This window comes from Elephas maximus, chromosome 15 (assembly GCF_024166365.1).
Source record: "Elephas maximus indicus isolate mEleMax1 chromosome 15, mEleMax1 primary haplotype, whole genome shotgun sequence".
In the NCBI taxonomy this organism is placed as follows: domain Eukaryota; kingdom Metazoa; phylum Chordata; class Mammalia; order Proboscidea; family Elephantidae; genus Elephas; species Elephas maximus.
The window spans coordinates 40,343,605-40,363,944 of NC_064833.1; the positions used below are offsets into that span (position 1 = coordinate 40,343,605).

Consider the following 20,340-nt stretch of genomic DNA (forward strand, 5'->3'; position numbering starts at 1 on the left):
ACTTCAGAGTAGAGTCACAGAGAAGTGAGCCAGACACTGTGCAGTTTTCTTTTAAAGGTGTTGCCAAGTTCTTAAGCCGCACAGGTCAAGAGCCTAAGAAGTTACGCAGAGAGACCTTGAAAATCATAGATGAGGATTTGACAGTCTCACCATGTTTAGGAGACAAAAGTTGGACTTCAGGACTCACCAAACAAGAAGGCTGGTAGTAAGTCCTTCAGAGATACATCCTAGCAATCAGGATGTACCAGAGGTGGACTAAGGCTAATAAAATCCGCAACCCTGTCTTGGGTCAGTTCTGTCCCTGACTTGATTATGGTGCTCTCTATCCACTCAGGCTGCACACTAAAACCCAGAGGATAGAAAAATATGGTCCTATCCCAGAAGAAAAATATGGTTATATAGAGCCTCCATATTTTTTTATGTACAATGTTTACCATCCAGTCAGTATTTATCAGACATACCAAAAAACATGACCAAGGGGGAAAAAATAGACAATAGGAACAGACCCACAGATAGCACAGCTATAACACAGTTATTTTATTATCAAATATAAACTTTAAAATAATTGGATTAATATGTTCAAGAAAATAAATGAAAGGACACATAGAGCTAGAATCTATTAAAAATAAATAAACCAATTCAGTGGAAAGTCCACAACTAAAAAATGCAATACTGGGAATGAGGAACTCAACAACTGAATATAATGGTAGATTGGACTCAGCAGAAGAAAGGAATTGAAAGCTGGGTAGGTAGAATTTGAATTTGAAAGTTAGGTCAGTAGAAATTATCCAGGCTGAGGCATGGTGAACAAAGAGAGTGAAAATACAAAAAGGAATTTAAGAGACATAAAAGACACAATACACTTAAAATACACTTAATTAGATCTCAAAGGAGTGGAGGGAGGGAACAGGAAAGAAGCAATACTTAAAGAGATAAGAGCCAAGGTTGTTCCAAAACTGATGAAAGACATAAACCCACAGATCTCAAGAAGTGCTATAAAATGTCAAGCATGAAAAAAATAATAATAAAGAAAACTATATGTAGGAACATCACATCAAAAATTCTGAAAACCTATAAGAAAGAGAAAATTTTAAGAGTGGCCAGAGGGAAAAAAGAAACATTACATTCAAAGAAGCAACAATAAGATTGACGGCTATCTTCTGAACAGAAATGATGGAAACCTAACAGAAGAAAAATAACTGCCAACTTGGAATTTTATACCTAGCAAAAATATCCTACAAAAGGACTACAAAATACAGATATTCATAAAAAGCAACAAACAACCTGAGAGAATTCTTTGTGAGCACTTCCATGACAAAATAAACACTAAACAGGCCACAGGAAAAGGATCCCAAAGAGAAACAGAAATAGAGGAAGAAATAAAGAGCAACAAAAAGTGTAAATCATCTTATTTTTATGCAAAGAACACACACAGTCTATGTTTGCTTGCCAACTGCTTCCTCACCCCACTGAGGTATTTTTGGAAGTGCCATAATGCCAATTTTTTTTTTACATGTTGCTGTAAAAAAATTAGCATAGCATACTTACGAAAATACCTTGCAGAGGAAGGGAGTGGCTGGCAAAGAAATGTAGAAGGTACACGTTATCTTTGTAAAAATACGTAGGTTAAATTTCTAAAAGGTGGTAAATCTCGGTTATTAAGAGTTTCAAGTTTAAATCTCCCAGTGTGCAAAATGGCAAGAACAATTGGCATTAATATAAGAAAATGGTGAAAATTTATAACTCAGAGGGAAGGTGAAAATGGTTTTCATTTCTTTAAATATTTTTTAAAACTTCCCTTGATATCTGATGCAGATTTGTGAATTCCTGGGTAGATTTTTAAATGCAATATCCAACAGTAAGAAATAAGAATCAATCAAAACAAGAGACTGTCTTAGAATTGCATGTGAACCCACAATTATCTCAAAATTAAAAGTTTAATTAAAAACAATTTTCAAAAAGGGGACAACATTGTGGCAATTACAAGATCATTTTTCTCTAACATGATGAGAATCAGTATTTGTGGTTTGGGACAAAATTTTCAAGGACAACCTTGTATGTGTGGCTTTTAAAAGTGCTGTTATCTCAAACAATTTTAATGGTAGTGAAGAATTGCCCTGTTAAACTGTGAGATGAAGCAAAAAGTGATTTTTTGATGAGAAGGACAGCTCAGGTCAAAGATGAGTTGTGAAGAAGTGTTTCAGAAAAATGTGACAGATATTTCTAAACTATAAAATGCGTGGTTTAGTGTATGCGTAACTGTAACGTATGCATAATTTGTTACAATTAACAAAATAACTATCAGTAGATCATTGACTCTTTTGGCTATAGCCATGAAGGTTTACTTATTGAAGTTGGTCCAAAAGCTTTAGCGGGATTTCCCTATATTTTTAGCCATATTTGTATATTTATAAACATATCATGCATATTTGTAAAACATACCACATCCTACATTTCATGATTTTCTTGGCATCCTTGAGAACCTTATCAAATAAAAGCACTCGGGTCTCTGGAAATTTATCTTTTAAGAGAAATAGCGTATTTTCTTCTATTTGGAACTGTGGCAGCTGTTTTTGAACATGAAGAAAATGCCAAGAAACATGTTGAGTCACTGAACCATTCTCAGAAGTCATCTGCTTCAAGACCTTTGTTTTGGGAAAAACAATTCTATGTTTATCTAAAACACTGATTTGTTTTTTGTTTGTTTTTGTTATTTCCAGCTAATAGCATTCCTAATAAATATACATGATAAAGGCAAAAAAAGAGAGAAAGAAATAGTGCAGAATTCTAGAAGAATTTTATTTTGTAACCATATGACTCCTGATGGACGAAGGGTGATGACTTTTTAGGTGTAATGTTACTTCAATTAAATGTGCTCACTGTGATTCGCTAATAACCTAACTTTCCCAAAGGACATTGAATTCTAGTTAAAGTATTTATTCCCACTGAAAAGGAACAACCAAACCGCCTGTTTCCTGTCAGCAACACTGTAACCCAGTTCATGGTTGGCTCTGGTGGCATCTACAGGACCCTCCCTCATGCAGCCTGAGAAGTACAGAGCCTGATGAGTGAAGTTCCTCTGGGGAGTGGACTCTCTGAGCTGGCATGGAAACTAACCTATAGAGGTGGCCTGCGAAACCTTTGCTTTCTTCTTGCTTAAGTTTTATAAAGACTCTAACGTTGAAGAGATTACTCAAAGTGGCTCCAAGGGAGATAGGTGTGCCCTTGAGAAGAAGTAAGGTGAGAAGAGAAATTTTGGAAGGAAGTCAATGGGTTTGGTTTTTGGAAGGTCTGAGGGGCCCAAGCAGCATCCCATGGCAACAGTAGGACCTTGGAGGGAAATGTTTGTCCACCAGACACTGAGACACCTGGTCTCACCAAGGATTCTCATGCCCGAAAAGCAGTATGGAAGCCTCTGAGCTGCTAGACTTGAAGCGACCTTGCTGCAGGCTGGAAGAGGGGGCACCTCAGTGGTGACCAGTGTGGATGGAGGATCAAGGCAAAGGAGTTTCCCAAGAATGAGAGGTCAGAAGTGGAACAAAATCAGACCTTCAGAAATGACAGAAATAGAATTTTTTACCACGCATGACATTTACACATCAACTTGCATATTATTTCAGTGGTTTTAAAGCCTTTCCCCTTTTCCCTATCTATGAATCCCAGGTTAAGGGTCTACACTTAACCAAAAATTCCTCCTGTTTGGCTTATTCTTCCCCTTATTCTCCATCTCCCTCTCCTCTCTTTATTTCCCAATTACATATTTTTTTCCAGAGCCTCAAAAGAAACCTTAGTATTAATAATAGTGACGATTTTTTAATCACTTCACATGGGTTAGGACCTTTACATATTAATACTGATAATAACTTCAGCAGGCATAACTCTCCTATTTTTTGATGAGGAAACTAAGGCTCTGAAAGGTTATCTTAAGTTACAGAGTTTATAAGATCAGGGCCAGATTCCAATCTATCTGACTGGCTCTAGCGCAGCAGCTCTGAAAAGTTGCTGTGCCTTAGAATGAGCTGGAGGCTTAAAAAAAAATATCCCTGTGCCTGAGCTGCACCCAGAAGCCCTGGTGGCGTAGTGGCTAAAAGCTAAGGCTGCTAACCAAAAGGTCAGCAGTTGGAATTCACCAGGTGCTCCTTGGAAACCCTATGGGACAGTTGTACTTTGTCCTATAGGGTCACTATGAGTTGGAATCGACTGGATGGCAACGGGTTTGGTTTGGTTTTTGAAGCTGCACCCACATCAATGAAATCTAAATTCCTGAGGGTAGGGCTTGTGTCTGAGTATGTTTAACTCCCCAGGGGATTCCAATATGTGGCAAGGGAACTGCTGTTGAGAACTGTACCTAACTGTCGTACTCCCTCCCTATGAGACAGAAAATGGAGAGAAAAGTCAATGAACCTGCATGGGGTCTGTGGATCTACAAACTCAGCAATAGAAATCACCCTGCACTTTCACTTTATCATTAACTAGGAGGCAGGAACAAATCAGAGTTCCACTTTTTATTCAGTTTAGGAACTTAGCTGATTATTGCTCCCCAGCACAACCTCATCTTAATTTTCTCTAGCTTTCCTTGTTAATTAATTGGATTCTGGTTTTGAGGCACTTCATCCAAAAAAGCCCTCCTATTTGTGAAGCCTTTGTCTGATGCAAGGCTTCAAACCAGTTCCAACTCGTTCAGTCATGGACCATGAAGTGAAATCAGAATAAACCTGAATTTTTTTTTTTTAATTTGGGTGAAGCAGAACATTAAGTAGAAAGGGAAAAATTACAGGTTGAAGCCCTGGAACAGGAGACTTGGAAGAAGCAGAGCGAACCCTTTCAGGAGCCTGATGCATGAGGCGGGATTATTGACAGGACTGTGTAGAGCAACACACATTCAAAGCAGCCCAGTTGGTGGCCATCTATGAGCTGGGCACTGCTGTTTCTGACTCTGCCAGTCAAAGAGATTTGGTTGCTATGCATGCACATGCTGCCCTTGCTTCCTAACAGGGAGATTAAGTTTCTAGCAGGGCTTCAACCATAATTTTTCCAGTTCCACTTATCTTTCTGCTTTACTCACATTTAAAAATTTTGAGTCCATTCAGGTTTCACTTTGTCGGCCGTGAATGAACCGGGCAGAACTGGCTGGAAGCCCTTTTCTGCCTACAACCCTGACTCTGGCATTGGGGAGAAGGGCTCTTGTGTGCCTCAGCCAGGCTGGTTGTTGTATGGTTGATGCTCTAAAGGACTCCATTTAGATTCTTTAATGATAACGTGATTACGCCAGACGGGAAGAACCTAGCCAGAAAGAAGTCCTGATGGAGCTGGTGAAAATGCCAATAACGTTGGCACTCCTTGGGGCTGGACAACAGGTGGACACATACTGTGGCCTCATGTCTGATGCTCTCTGCCAGGTACAGTTACCTGGGCTTGTCATAATCTGGGTCCCACACTCCAAGGGATGAGCCAAGGGTGTGCCTTTGTAAAGGTCAGAAAGTTATCTCAATGAAGACCTGTCTCATGCTTCCTTTACAGTCAAAAGTCAGTAATTCATAGGGTTAGGTGATAGGGCACAGTGGCTAAGAGCAGGTGATAAGGAGTGCAGCTAGACCCAAGTTCAAATCCTGCCTCTATCTCTTACCAGCTGTGTGACTTTGGACAAGTTTCTTAATCTCTTTACACCAAGGTACACTCAAGATTCTCAGACACTTCTCACTCATACTACTAAGCTTTCATACCATAATAATAGAATGCTAGCATCAAATGGGGTCTTAGAGATCATCCGATGGAAATCTTCATTTTAAAATTGAGGCAACTGAAGCCTAGAAGTCAAGGAATTTACCCAGGTCTTCACATTGAGCAACAGCAGCCCAGGAGTAGAACTTGGGCTTCCCGTGCTCAGGGTCAATGTTCTTTCCATGACGCCACACTGTCCCTTGTAAAATATGTGAGTAACAGATTAGAATTGATAACACTAATCATTTCTGTTCGTTCCAGCCACAGGAAATACATTATCTATGTGCCAAGATAAGCGAACAATCTAATTAGATGTTTAGAAAATTTAGAGCTCAAGCAGGTAAAAACTGGAGGTCAGGTAGTAAGACACTGGGCCCTACACAAGGTCTATCCTAATCAGCTGTGGAATCATTTGACTCCTTTGAGATTCTTTTTCCTCTAGGGCAGGAGGATGGCAAACTTTTTCTTTAATGGGTCAGATAGTAAATATATTAGACTTTTCAGGCCATGTGGTCTCCGTTGGAAGTACTCTCCTATTGCAGCACGACAGCAGCCATAGACAATGTGTAAACAGAGAACATAACGGTGATCTAATGTTATTTTATTTATAAGGACACTTGAATTTCGCATAATTTTCACATGTCATGCAATACTGTTCTTTTTTTTATTATTTCAACCATTTAAAAACATAAAAACCATTCTTAGTTTGCAGACTGTTCAAAAACAGGTATTGGGTCTGATTAGGCCCTTGGGCTGTAGTTTGCCAACCCCTCTCCAGAAAATGAGTTCAGTGATATCTGCTCCATCTAGTTCAGGTAACATCTGTGAAATATCTTACAAGGAAATATATCAATTACATAAGAATAGGGAGGCCCTGGTTTGACTGCAGTTTGAAAAAAAAAAAATCTGGAGATTTTCGTTAACTACAAATGTTATTCAAGCCGAGAGTGTAATATAGATGTCAAAACATGAATGTAGCTCTAGATTGCTTTAAGAGGATAACAGCATGCAGATTGTAAAAAGAAGTGATCCTAATATATTGGTTCAGAACACGTTTATTTCTGAAAGCCAATTTTAAGAGGACTATAAACAAACTTGGTGGTATCCCCTGAAAGGGGATTAAGATATTGAGACATATTAAAACTATGTTTTACCAAAAATGGTTGCAAGGAGGAAGGGATTTTGACTGACAGGGGAAAGATGAGACTTATCTAGACAGCAGAACTACAGCTGATGGATATAATTAAAAAAAAAAAAAAAAAAGTTAGACATAAGCTCTGGCAAAATAACTTTTTAAGAGCCAGGTTGTCCAATAGTGTGATGAGCTATCTCACATGCAGTGAGCTCCCCATCACTGGGAATATTCAAGAAAAAGCTGGCTAACCACTTGCCAAGGATATCGTATAGGTGCTACATTGTCTAGGAGAGAAGTTCAACTAAATGACCTTGAAGGTCTCTTTTTGTCTCTAAAATTATTTGAGTCTATAAATGAGTTAATGGATAGAAAGCACTTTGAAAATTTGGCTACCCCTGAAAAATTATAGGACCACACTCAGGTGGGTGTATATCCTACACAAAGATGGAGAATATTTCCCATTGCTGCTATACAGAGACTGGATGTGGAAGACAAAGGGAGTCTTCACTGGCCTCATCTAAACTCTCTCTTATCTGAAATCCTAGAGGACAGTGAAAAGGTCCCCTAACTTTCCCAGCTCCCACTCAAACCAGCCTCATCACTGACCAGCCCCCCCCCCCACCCCCCCACCACCCCAGCCCACTTCCCAGAGTCAGGGCTTCAAGAGTTTTGTGCATGTGGCCCAGGTGGTAACAAGCATGGGGCAGGTTGTCTCCTTGGTTCTTCCCTCAAGTTCAGCTTGATCTTGTATTGGGGCCAAACAATGGGTGGGTATGGGTTTATCAGGATGATTTCAGTAACTAGATTATTGGTAAAGAGGTGGGATGGAAGAGATGAGTCACCCAGAAAAATAACTAGTTTCTCAAAGCAGAGCTTTGAACTAATTCTGCCCAATTCAGTCACAGCTGACAAGGTGAAACCCAAATGGATACAAATTTTTAAAATGTGGGCAAAGCAGAATGATAGTGAAACAGGAAAAGTATGAGTTGAAGCCCTGCTGGAAATGTAATCTCCCTCTTAGAAAACAAGGGCAGCATGCATGTTACATAGCAACCAAATCTCTTGAGCCGCAGAGTCAGAAACAGTGGCTGACCACACTACTTTGAATGTGTGTTGCTCTCCACAGTCCTGGCAATAATCAGTCTCATGCATCAGGCTCCTGAAATGGTTCACTACGCCTCTTCCAAATCTCCCATTCCAGGGCTACAATTCATAATTTTTCCTGTTCTGCTTATCGTTCCACTTCACCCAAATTTTAAAAATTTGGGTCTGTTCTGATTTCACTTCTTTGGCCATGACAGAACCAGTTCAAAGCCCTGATTGAAAGGCAGTTCATAGGAAGGACAGAGGGGCAAAGAAAGAGATTTGGAGAAGAATGGTATCCTCCAGCCTCCCCTCTAGTCCCCAGAATCAGGCTTTTCTCAGCTCTGAGCCCTGAGTTGAGAGGAAGGTCCCACTCCCTGTCCCAGATAACCTAGTGCTCAAAGAGCCATTTCTACTGGCATGAACTACCTTTAGGTGTTTAAATGAAACAGCTGAGCATCTTACCCTTCTCGTTCATCATCCGTGTTGTAATATACCTGTGGAACAAAACAATAGGCTTACTGTAGTTCAGAGGCAAGACATGGAAATATTTTGCATGATGCATGGACTTGCCTAAGGCATACACTGTGTCTTAAAAAAAAAAAGACAGAAAACTGTTAAATGAAGCTCTGTGTGTGTATTTCTAAAGAAATGTAAATTTAACCTCCACATTCCACTTAAGGTTAATTCCTAGATTTTAATGGAATAAAATTAGAAATCTAATGATTTCTGGCTAAAGGCAGTCTATCAGATAATGCGTGGCCCAAAGCCAAACCTTGCTTTTGACATTTAGAAAATCTTTTGGCAGGATCTAAAAATCATTGTTTCAAAGGTCTCTGGCTTGCAAGGTGGCTTCTCAGAGAGAAGTCTGTGAGTATTCAACCCCGTTTTGTCCCCATGGGGCACTGTAATGTTGGGAAGAGGATGGAGAGCAAGAGGGCCTGGTGGCAGTATGGCAGTAACCCCAGGCTCTTGGTTTATTACCCAAAGGGCCTCAGGTACCTGGCACCCCGCAACCACAGACATTTCGGAGTCAACGCTCTGCAGGCTGGGAAAGGTTATTTGACTCTAGAAGGTGTTCCTGGCCAGAAGGAGGATCTCTAAGGACAGACTTCTTTTCTTTAGGTGGTTAGTGGGGTGGCAGGCAGAATCAATTAAAATCAGACAGGCGATTTTAGAAAAATTCTGAAACATCCTTGATTATGTTTGTCTGTTTTTTTTCTTTTAAACTGTGATAAATATATATATAATGTAACAAATCATTTGCCATTTCAAACATTCTTCATACGTACAATTCAGTGACATTAATTATGTTTGTCATGTTGTTCAACCATCACCATTTTCTATTTCCAAATGGTCTCATCACCCTTAGCAGAAACTGTGTCCTCTAAGCAGTGAGCCCTCTTTTTCCCCTCCCTCCCACTTGCCCCTGGTAATCATTAATACTTTGGTCTGCTTTTTATGAAAGTATCTGTGGAAGAACTCAGAAGGTATCTGCTATGTATGTAGGTCCTCCTGACCCAGTGATTTCTAAAAATTAATTGTGGAGCTTTAGTGAGCTTTATCTTGTGTGCTTCCAAACCATTTTCATTTGGGTGCAAAACAATACCAGAGCTGTTTTTGCTTGTTTCTTTAAATATAGCATAAAGCTTCATCTGATGACTTGGCAGTAGGACCGAAAGCTCTCTACAAAATTGTTGGTGACCCAAAGATGGAAGCAGCCTTCTCTGAAGTGGTTTGCTGCCCTCCTGAATGGCCTCCGCTTCACTGTCCCTCTCACTGTCCTTGCATTGTCATTCCACCCCCTCTAATGTAATGACCCACTGCTCTCTCCTTGCTGGTGGCCTGGCTCTTCGCACTGATTTAATTTTTAGACAGTGTTTCTCAAACTTTAGAGTGAATAAAAGATATCTGGAGACCTTGCCAGCATGTACTTTCCTAGGCCCCGCTTCAGAGATTTTAATTGGAAAGGCCTGGAATTAAACTCAGGAATCTGAATTCTTATCAAGAACTCTGTGTGATTTTGGGTGAGGATCGCTTACAAATCACGATTTGAGAAAATGCTCTTGAGGCTGTGAGGAAGGCATGGTGCCCTCCTTGGGCTCAGGGGCTGTGAGGATGGCTGATGTGTACAAGGTATACATCATCCAAATTAGGATGCCTCTATATCCCACTGTTCTTCCCAAGCTCCCCTTGCCCCTTGTCTTTTAAAGGCAGCACCCTCATTAAGCAGGGCATTAATGTGAGTGTGAGACTGCAGGTGTCCACAGTGCCTTGCACATTACATTCATTCCCTCACAATAGCCTTTGAAAATTCTCCATAGAATATTCCGATCTGCATGTGAATTAATGAGACAATGGGTGCTGACCAGAAAACACCCACACCCCACCCTGTGTCCTCAGGTGAATTGAGATCACTGTGCCATAGCTGATGTGCCCTCATCACGGCTACGGGGTTCTCACTGACCTTGAGAACTATAGGGCTCCCCGCCTTGCAGCTGTGCAAAGCTGTGATGTGGCTGACTATAGCAAGGCTTAACACCTGCAGTGTTCACTGAGATGCATACTATTGCTTGCCTCCCTTTTTCTTCAGATAAAATCCTGGTGGCATAGTGGTTAAGAGTTCGGCTGCTAACCAAAAGGTCAGTTGTTCAAATCTATCAGGCACTCCTTAGAAACCCTATGGGGCAGTTCTACTCTGTCCTATAGGGTCTCTATGAGTTGGAATAGACTCAATGGCAATGGATATGACCTGCTACTGCTGGCTCTTGTTGTGTATGTCAAAGTTGGCCAAGCCCTGTCCCATCCTCATTTCTATCACAGTGACCACTGCTATCTTTCCTCCTCTTTTTCAAGCTCTCTTGCCTCTGGACCAATCTCCCAAGCCTCTAAAAAAAGCCAGCCTTTTAGAAGACCTAGCCAGCCCCTCCCTTCCTCTGACCATGCAAGTTGATCAACCACAGAATAGCCACAGGTTGTTCTTGAGCACAGCAGGGTGTGTTCTTTTGTTGCTTGGAGCTCAAGGCAGACTCCCTCACTGGCTTGGCTCCCTTAACTCTGAATCTGAAGCATGGGGTAAGCCTCAGTGTTCTAGAAGGGCAACCTCCAGATAGCTAGGATTTAACTGTAAGAGCAGTGCCTTCACCAACTGCCAACAGGAATGGTGACTGCACTGCTCTGCAGCTGCAGAAACCAGCAAACCATAAAGGCTGCACTCTTCCTTCTGATTAAGCGGCAGGCTCAGAACTCAGGACAAAAAGGGGCAAGTGAGGACACAGGGTTGACAGGCATGAGCAGCTGGGTTGGGTCGCTTTTCTTCTTAAGATTCATTTACAGCTCTTTGTATTTCAGAGAAATCTTGCCAAGAAAGGAGGTTAGGTTGTCAGCTTTGACTTGGAGCTGAAGCCAGAATCATGGCAGTAAACAATGAGAACAGTTTAACTCAATTATCCCTCTTCTGAAAGGTGTGAAAATTTAGCTCCATAAAATTCCATGGGGCAGAGACTGCAAATACACAAATCAACCACCTCTTTCCTGGAAATTTAAAAAACAAAAATTAGGTGCTGGCACTCATGTCTTGATAAATCATAAAGTCCTTGCTTTCTCCCTTGGGTCCTTGTTCCTATCAAACAAGTAGGATAAGGTGGGAATGCTATATTAGTTTTCAGTGGAAATGTGCTAAGAAAATGATGTGGGTATTTTGTTACCATGTTGTGTCATAAATAGTAAAAAGCTCTCCTTGTACAATGGCTTTGTCCCATACATATAATGAAGCATGACAGTGATCACTGTGGGACAAAAACTTCTCAAGAAAGAGAAAACGAAGCTGATAAATGATTTCTACTCTAATACTCTAATAGACTAAGGTTAATTCCAATGAGTAGCTGGACACTTAGAATGGAAGAAAGACTCGAATATGCCGGTATATCCCTATCTCTCAAAATGGATCTTTCCTCAAAGGAATTTAGGTTTTAAAAAAACTAACCAATTCAAGATTTATTAAAACTCAATTTGTTTGGTGAAAGTAATTATATTTTTCTTGTTCCACACAGAATTTATCACATAAAAGAAACACTATACAAAAACGGGGGAAAAAATCATCCATATCTCATAATCCTACTTATAAAGTATTACAATGTTTCTTGTTCTCTTCAAACTGAGGTGTATACATACAAAAATTAAAGAAACAGTTTCAGATACACTAAAACTTCTTTAACATAGTAATCCAGTAATAATAATATTTTGATGTATGTCACAAAGTAGCACCCACTTGTTATCACAAACCATTGTATGTACCTCAAATTGTAATGTAATAGGTTTTACAGGGTTGGTTCTTTAAGGTGTTGTACACAAATTGTATGTTTGTAACCTGGGGGGCTGCCTGTATAGACACAAATTGGAATCATAACTAGTTTCCATGTTGCTGCATGGTCTCTATAATTATAACTTTAATGGCTGCACAATATTCCATCAACTCCAACTACCATAATGAGCTAACCATTGGACACTTATGTTATTGTAATATTAACACTTGTAGATACACCAGAAGACAGGAATTATTAAAAGAAGTTTTTCTAGAACCTCATTTTTATTTTGGTGTGAAATTATTTACCTATTCAATAGAAACTGTTGATTTACTAAGGAAAAAAATGTTGATTGAGTCTTATTTAATTAGTGTTTTTCCCCTTGTGCAACTCTATGAAAAGGAACCGTTGTGGTATGGTGGTTAAGTGCTTGGCTTCTAAGTGAAACTCTTTCAAACCCACCAGCCACTTCTCGGGAAAAAGATGTGTCAGCCTGCTTCCGTAAAGATTACAGACTTGGAAACCCTATGGGGCAGTTTGACTCTGTCCTATAGGATCGCTCTGAGTCAAAATCAACTTGATGGTAATGGGTTTGGGTTTTTTTTTTTTTTTGGCAACTCTACAAAGCTAAAGGAGCTTTGGTGGCACCATGGTTAAAGCAATTGACAACTAACTGACAGGCTGGTGGTTCAAACCTACCAGCTGCTCTGCAGAAGAAAAATGTGGCAGTAGGCTTCCGTAAAGATTTACAGTCCTAAGACACCCTGTGGGGCAGTTCTACTCTATCCTATAGGGTCTCTGAGTCAGAATCAACTGGAGGGCAGTGAGTTTGGGCTATGAAGCTATAGGCGCACCTCAATTTCCCGCCATTAGGTGGAGCTCTGTTATATCAGGCTAATCCCACATGAAAATGCTAACAAAACACAACAAAATTTCCTTACAGGTGATTAAGCCTTCTTACGTTTTTCCTCTTTCATTGTTTTGTCAACACTTTATGAATATCAGCTCACTCTCTTCTCTTCTTCCCCTTAGTAAGCCAGTCTCTGCTCCTGAGACATGCCTTCTTTAAAAACCCATTTCTGTAGGAAATGACCTTGACTTTCTGTCCAGTGAATGGAACACCAGTTTTATTTTTAAGGTCAACACGCCTGAAGTGATTCTATCTTAAGGTTCTACCACCCCCTGGGATGGGTGGCAGGTGGATGTTAACAGGTAGGTCATACCTGTCCTGTTCTCTGCAGATTTGCAAAGTGAACATCAGGAATGAAGAGGACCGGCTGCGAGTGCAGATCGGGCATCGTCTTGAAGTAGGTGATATCGCTCTTCTTCTGTAAAGGTATGGCGGCCAACTTCCCATCAGAGGCTGGATACGATCACAAAGCCCGTTCATAAGAGGGTTATGCATGACTAACAAATCTCAACTGCGAGCCCTAGTCTTAGCAAACGTTCACTATTTTCTCCTATGAAACTTTCTAAACACGAAAAGACACACTTTAAAATCCCCATCTCCCGCCGCATTAACAGAAAGAGCACCAGATTACAAGTAAGAGGTCACAAGGTGAAGCTCTGGTTCCCTCTTGGCCCCCTGTACCTTTATGCATCTTAGCTTCCTTGTCTGTATAAGGAGGATGTTGGTCTCCATGATATTACAAAGTCCTTCCTAGCTCAAACACTCTGTGATCATGTGATTCTATTTGCTTTTCACAGGGACAATTCGCCCAGTCTCCACTGACCTGGCAACGCAAGCCATCCTATGCATATACACAGTATTACCTGCAACCCACTTCTTTTCACCTGTTCCCCCCCAGTGTACCCAGTCCAGCTGGAGTCCACCACCCCCTTCCCAGAGGAGAAAATCGTTCCCAGGGAAACTCACAGTTGTTGCACTGGGGTTGGGGGGCCTGGCCTTTCCCTTTCTTCCTGTTCTGCTTCCTCTCTTCATCTCGAATTTTTCTTTCTGCTCCCTGACAGTGAAAAACAAATACAATGTCAGCCATGTTATCAGACCACACAAAAACACTGTCAGCACATAAGTCATAGGGACATGAAACAAAACAGAGGGAGGAGGAGACTGGGCAGACCAGTGCCCACTCCTCCAGGGAGGTCGAGTCTCAGCTCCGAAAGCTTTATGAGAGAGACTGGTGATTAGCCTCTGCTCCATTTCTAACCTCCGAGTGATCCCACATCTCCTAGATTTTCTCCTTTTTTGGTTTCTTGCCTATTTAAAGATCTTGAGTTTTGAATCCATACAGAAAGAGCAGACCCAGTTCCCTACCACAGCAAAGCAAATTAAGAAACTTTGTGATTATAATAAAATGTCATAAGATGAAGCACTGACTCGTTAACATCATTCCTAGGCATGATGTGGCATTAAAGTTGAGTGTGGATTCCCTATAAATTTTTTCCTTCGGTCATTGTTCTAGAACTTTTAAAAAATCATGACACTGGTGGAAATGAGGTCAGGCATAAGGAAACTAGACAAGATGTAGGATTTACTTTGTACATCCAAGTATGACTTTTGTTTTTGTTTTAACATTTTCCTATGCTATTAGAGATGGGGAAACCCTGGTGGTGTAGTGGTTAAGAGCTACGGCTGCTAACCAAAAGTTCAGCAGATCGAATCCACCAGGTGCTCCTTAGAAACCCTATAGGATAGTTCTACTCTGTCCTATATAGTTACTATGAGTCAGAATCCACTCAAAACGGCAACGAGTTTGTTTTTTTTGGTTAGAGATGGTGCTCAATCAACTGGGTAGAAAAACGTATGGCATATTTGCCTCCTTTTTTGCTTCTTGTTCCTTTTAATCTGAAGTTTTCATCTGCATTTCTTGCAAAATTGCCAACCCCATCTTACTTAACCAATCGACTGTCATCTTTTATTTCTTTCCTTCTTTGAAGATTCCCTGCTTATCTTTCTCTTTGGTAAGTCTTCTATATTAGCTTTGCTATCTTGTTTTCCTTTTCAAAGACAGATGTTCCAACAAGGTTTTCCTTTTCCTTTCTCTCTCTCCATTCTTGCAGCAGGAGAATTCATCTGCTCACATGTTATCACGATTCTGTAGACATGTGATGCCCAGATCTACCTCCCCAGCCTAAACTTCTCCCCAAAGTTTCAGATGCATGTTTGCAGTGCCTGGCCTTGGTGGTAGCACAATGAAGGAACAGTGAAACACAAACTGGCCAGCAATCTTCTCACCTTTTACAACTACCCCCACGTGACACACAAAAAGAGACATACTAGACAATATAAAAATGTAATGCATCTGTATGAAAAAAAATCAACAAAATTAAAATGCAAAAGAAAAACTGATGTATTTTCCATAAAATACCACATAGTTAAGTCCTTAATGTATAAATAATGATTCAATTTAAAAATCCACTAATATACTAATAGAAAATTGATAAAGGTTATGAAATAAGCAATTCACAGAAGACAAAAATGGTGAATATTTTTATATGTATATGTGTGTACATATATATGTATATGTATAAATGTACATAGAGACAGAGACATTCTGGGTGGTGCAAATAATTAATGTGCTCATCTGCTAACTGAAAGGTTGGAGGTTCGAGTCCACCAGAGGCATCTTGGAAGTGGTATACACACACACACATACATACATATGTGTGTGTGTATATATATACACATATATGTAAATATATACACACTCACATACACACACATATAGGTCTTCACTTAAGTTTTGAATACATGCAATACAAATAATATGTGGCCCCAGTGGCACAGTAGTCAAGAACTCAGCTGCTAACCAAAAGGTCAGCAGTTCTAATTCACCAGCTGCACCTTGGAAATCCTATGGGGCAGTTCAACTCTGTCCTATAGGGTCCCTATGAGTCAGAATTGACTCAACAGCAGTGGGTTTTTGGTAATATACAATATAGTATGAGAGAGAGAGGTTCAAATTAAAACAATGTGATACATTTTTTTGCTTATCAAATTAGTAACTTATTTTTAAAGCAGATTCTCAATTCAGGCCCAATATGAGGCAAAACATGACACAATGGGGATTTGTGGTCAAGGAAAACATAAAGGAGATAGATGGCTTTCGAGCCAACCCTTGAAGGATGATGTCTTAGTTATCTAGTGCTGCTGTAACAGAAGTACACAAGCGGATGGCTTTAACAAACAGAAGTTTATTCTCTCACAGTCTAGCGGGCTAGAAGCCCATATTCAGGGCATCAGGTCCAGGCGAAGGCTTTCTCTGCAGGCTCTGGAGAAAGGTCCTTCTTGTCAATCTTCCCCTGGGCAAGCAGCTTCTCCGCACAGGAACCCCCGGTCCAAAGGATGCACTCTGCTCCCAGCACTGCTTTCTTGGTGGTATGAAGTTCTCCCCGCTCCAGCAACCCCCACTTCCCTTTCCTTTTATCTCTTGTAAGGTAAAAGGCGGTGCAGGCCACACCCCAGGGAAACTCCCTTGACATTACATCAGGGATATGACCTGAATAAGGGTGTTACATCCCACCCTAATCCTCTTTAACATAATCTAATCTTGCCACATTAACCACAGGCAGAGACTAGGACTTACAACATATAGGAAAATTACATCATTCACAGGATGGAGGACAACCACACAATACTAGGAATCATGGCCCAGCCAAATTAATACACTTATTTTTGGGGGACACAATTCAATCCATGACAGATGAGTATCAACAACTAATACTTACATGATACTTCATCCATGCCAGGAGAGTTCTAAGAGTTTTACATAGGTAAGATTCGAACATTTATTATAGTTTTAACCGGATAATTTCAATATGCAATTTATATATCATAAAAGCTTCTTAACTGTCAAAGGGAGTAACTATTTACAGTAATTCGCTTTAGGTTTTGAATTGTCATTGGTACTTGCAGACTACGGAAATTCATAGCAAGGTGCAGATAAAATACAGAAATATTTACTTCGGAAGTTTCTTCCAGATAAACTGATTTTTACCAATATAAAAAATACACCAAGGTTTTGTAGAGTTTTTACGAGTACCTAGTTAATAAGCAATATTTTCAGAAGATAAAATGGTAAGTGCACAGACATCACTTTGTTGAAATGAATGTGCAATATAAGCAAAGGCTCTCCAAAATACCAAAGTTTATTAATGGGAACTGTTATTTATTTTTGGTTGGGTCCACATAAGACATTATTCTATGTGCTTAGAGATCTACAGAATAAAGTATTTAATATAAATAGATATGTGGCTCTGTATTCTCTACCTATATAAATTACAACCAATTCAAGACACATTCCAACCTTTGTCAAGCAATTCTATTTCTGAGTTAGTGTTTTATTTGTCCTGTTTCTATGAGGAAAGGGTATGGAATTAATCTGTTTCAAGATTTACATATGTTCAACGTAGATTTTTAGGAAATAAAGTCACCTGCTTATGATCTTACAGTTGTTCTTTCATACGGCAAACCCAAAAGAATAATTGAAAACACAGAGTAAAGCACAGTATAGCTGTGACATATAAGAAACGTCCTGTCATGTCCAGATATTAGCATGGCAAAACAGTTCTAACAATATCTAAAGACTCTCGAGAGAATTACAGTTCTCATTTTCCGATGAAGCTTTTGACTCCACCATGACCCAGGAGAGCTTTTATGTGTTCAATTAAAATGTAGAAAACTCCCCTTGAACATGACCTTCTAAAGAATTCCTTTCCCTCCAATGATTATTTGTGACCTGAAGCTTCTAGAAAATATTTTTTCAACTCTTATTAAAGTGCCGAAAAAGTATAGTTCCTCCAAAAGAATGTAATTTGCTATAAGCACCAAATTTATCATTTGAAAATAATTCCCCTCCTTTTTGATCTAAATGTTCACTGTGAAATGTTAAATTTGAAAAATTTATCTAAAGATACCCTGATTATATTGTGATCATTTTGCCACAAGAGATGATGGCTATCTTGGTTTCTATTAGATGCTTGTATTGTTTCTTTTAGTTTATTTTAAGAATATGGCTTTATTTCTCAGTTTTTGTATAATATATAGTTACTTTTTACAGTAATATAACTCTTGAACTTTATTGAAGACTAAGGAAACAATTAAATATAGATACAGGTATTTATAGATAGATAGAGATATATACTGGCACAGGACTAGGCAGCATTTTGTTCTGGTACACATGGGGTCGCTATGAGTCAGATCTGACTCGATTGTACCCCACAACAGCAACTATAGATAGATTAGATATAGATACATAGGTATATATATAGATATACAGATATAGATACACACATACATATGCATATATATATATTCTAAATTTTCTTTGTTTTAAAAATGCATAAACATATGCCTTTGAAGAGGTATAACAACAAAAAAAAATAGAGAAGGCCTTTCTTTCAGCTGCAATTTCACATGTGTACTAACTAGAAATCAAAGTGGGGAACTATAATAGTGCAGAATTCCATCTCTTTAAGACTCTGGGCTGTGATTGGGAAACTTTAAGTTTCGGAATGTGTCTTAGTTATCTAGCACTGCTGTAGCAGAAATACCACAAGTGGATGGCTTTAACAAATAGAAATTTATTCCCTCACAGTTTAGGAGGCTAGAAGTCTGAATTTAGGGCACCAACTCTAGGAGAAGTCCTTCTCTTTCTGTTGGCTGTGGGGGAAGGTCTTTGTCTCCTTTCAATATCTCTGCACTGAGTGTCCCTTGGAGATTTCCACATGTCTTAGCATCAGTCTTCCCCTGGGTCTAGGAGGTTATCAGTGCAGGGCCCCGGATCCAAAAGATGTGCTCCATTCCCAGCTCTTCTTTCTTGGAGGTACTGAGGTCCCTCTCTGCTTACTTCTTTCTCCTTTTATCTTGTCAGATAAAAAGTGATGTAGGCCACACCCCAGGGAAACACCCCTTATATCATCAGATCAGTGCTGTGACCTGAGTAAGGGTATTGCATCTCACCCTAATCCTGACTCAATAACATAACAAACCTAACCTAATCCTCTTTAACATGATCTAATCCTGCCTTATTAACATAAGGGACAGCTCACTCCCAAATGGCACTATAACTACAGGCATAGAGCCTAGGATTTACAACACTTCACAAAATGGAGGATAATCTGATGACAAAATGGAGGACAACCACACCATACCTGGAATCATGGTCTAGCCAAGTTGACACATATTTTGGGGGAAGACAATTCAATCCAATACAAAATGGAATAGCTCTTAACTCTTTCACTTTAGTGGATAATTAAAATTAAGCACTTGCATCCCCATTTGAAAAGAGCAAAAATTAAACTTTCATTTCCCTTTTTAATCTCCCAGGAGTGGGCTTTTCCTGGGCTTTGATATTAGAGCTGCAGATGTGATGACAAATTACAGCAAAAGATTTTCTATCTAGCTTATTAGAAAAATTAATAGTAACTAAAGTTAACCCACTCTGTTTGCTCCATGAGATCTCCTCCTTATTAGTTTCCTAACCCCCACCTAACCCTCAACTTCAGGATATGTAAACAACAACCCACTGAAAACTCCTCATCATTAGTTACTTGGAATCGATACCAACTGTTTACCCAGCATTCTCCACAGTTTTTTTTGTTTGTTTCCTTTTCCCTAGTTAGCACTAATTTGATGTTTTGGTGTTTAAAACAGGAGATATTTGAAATTCCATCTGTTTTCTGGTTGGCAAAGTATTTAGCATGATTCTTTTTTTTTTTTTTATGTCTTATATAACAGGTTGCTTTTCTTTCCTTGACATCCATTACCCTCTTAGCATGACTTAGCAGGAAACTAGTGTTTGGATAAGCCAACATAATCCTCCTTTTCACCCTTTCCCTTTTAAAGGTAAAATAATTGTAAATGAAAACTTATCATTTTATGTACCCTTCTAACTTCTGAGACTCCCTGTTATTCTAGGGCATAAAGGTGATCAAAAATATAGCACTCTTCATTCATTCCGCATGTTTTTGTTTTTTTTATTGTCTTTGTTTTTTAGTATTTATTACACTGACATTTTGGAAAAAATAATTATGTAAGTGTTCATTAAGCCCTCTCTTTCCCACATTCAATTCCAACTACCAAATTAGAGGAAAATAAATTGCCCAGCCAGTCTATACCATCCTTCCCTCCCTATT

The 20,340-nt window shown here is 39.5% G+C and overlaps 1 protein-coding gene across 3 annotated transcripts in view; it reads right to left on the reverse strand.

Moving 5' to 3' along the window:
* The window catches only part of GRHL2 (grainyhead like transcription factor 2), a 164,780-nt gene that overhangs the window by 24,611 nt on the left and 119,829 nt on the right, over nt 1-20,340 (reverse strand). For all 3 annotated transcript variants that reach the window (XM_049853820.1, XM_049853819.1, XM_049853818.1), the window contains exons 10-12: nt 14,120-14,207; nt 13,467-13,606; nt 8,405-8,436 (exon numbers count right to left, since the gene is read on the reverse strand). In XM_049853820.1, coding sequence (XP_049709777.1) covers nt 8,405-8,436; nt 13,467-13,606; nt 14,120-14,207 — 260 coding nt within the window. The remainder of the gene's footprint in view (nt 1-8,404; nt 8,437-13,466; nt 13,607-14,119; nt 14,208-20,340) is intronic.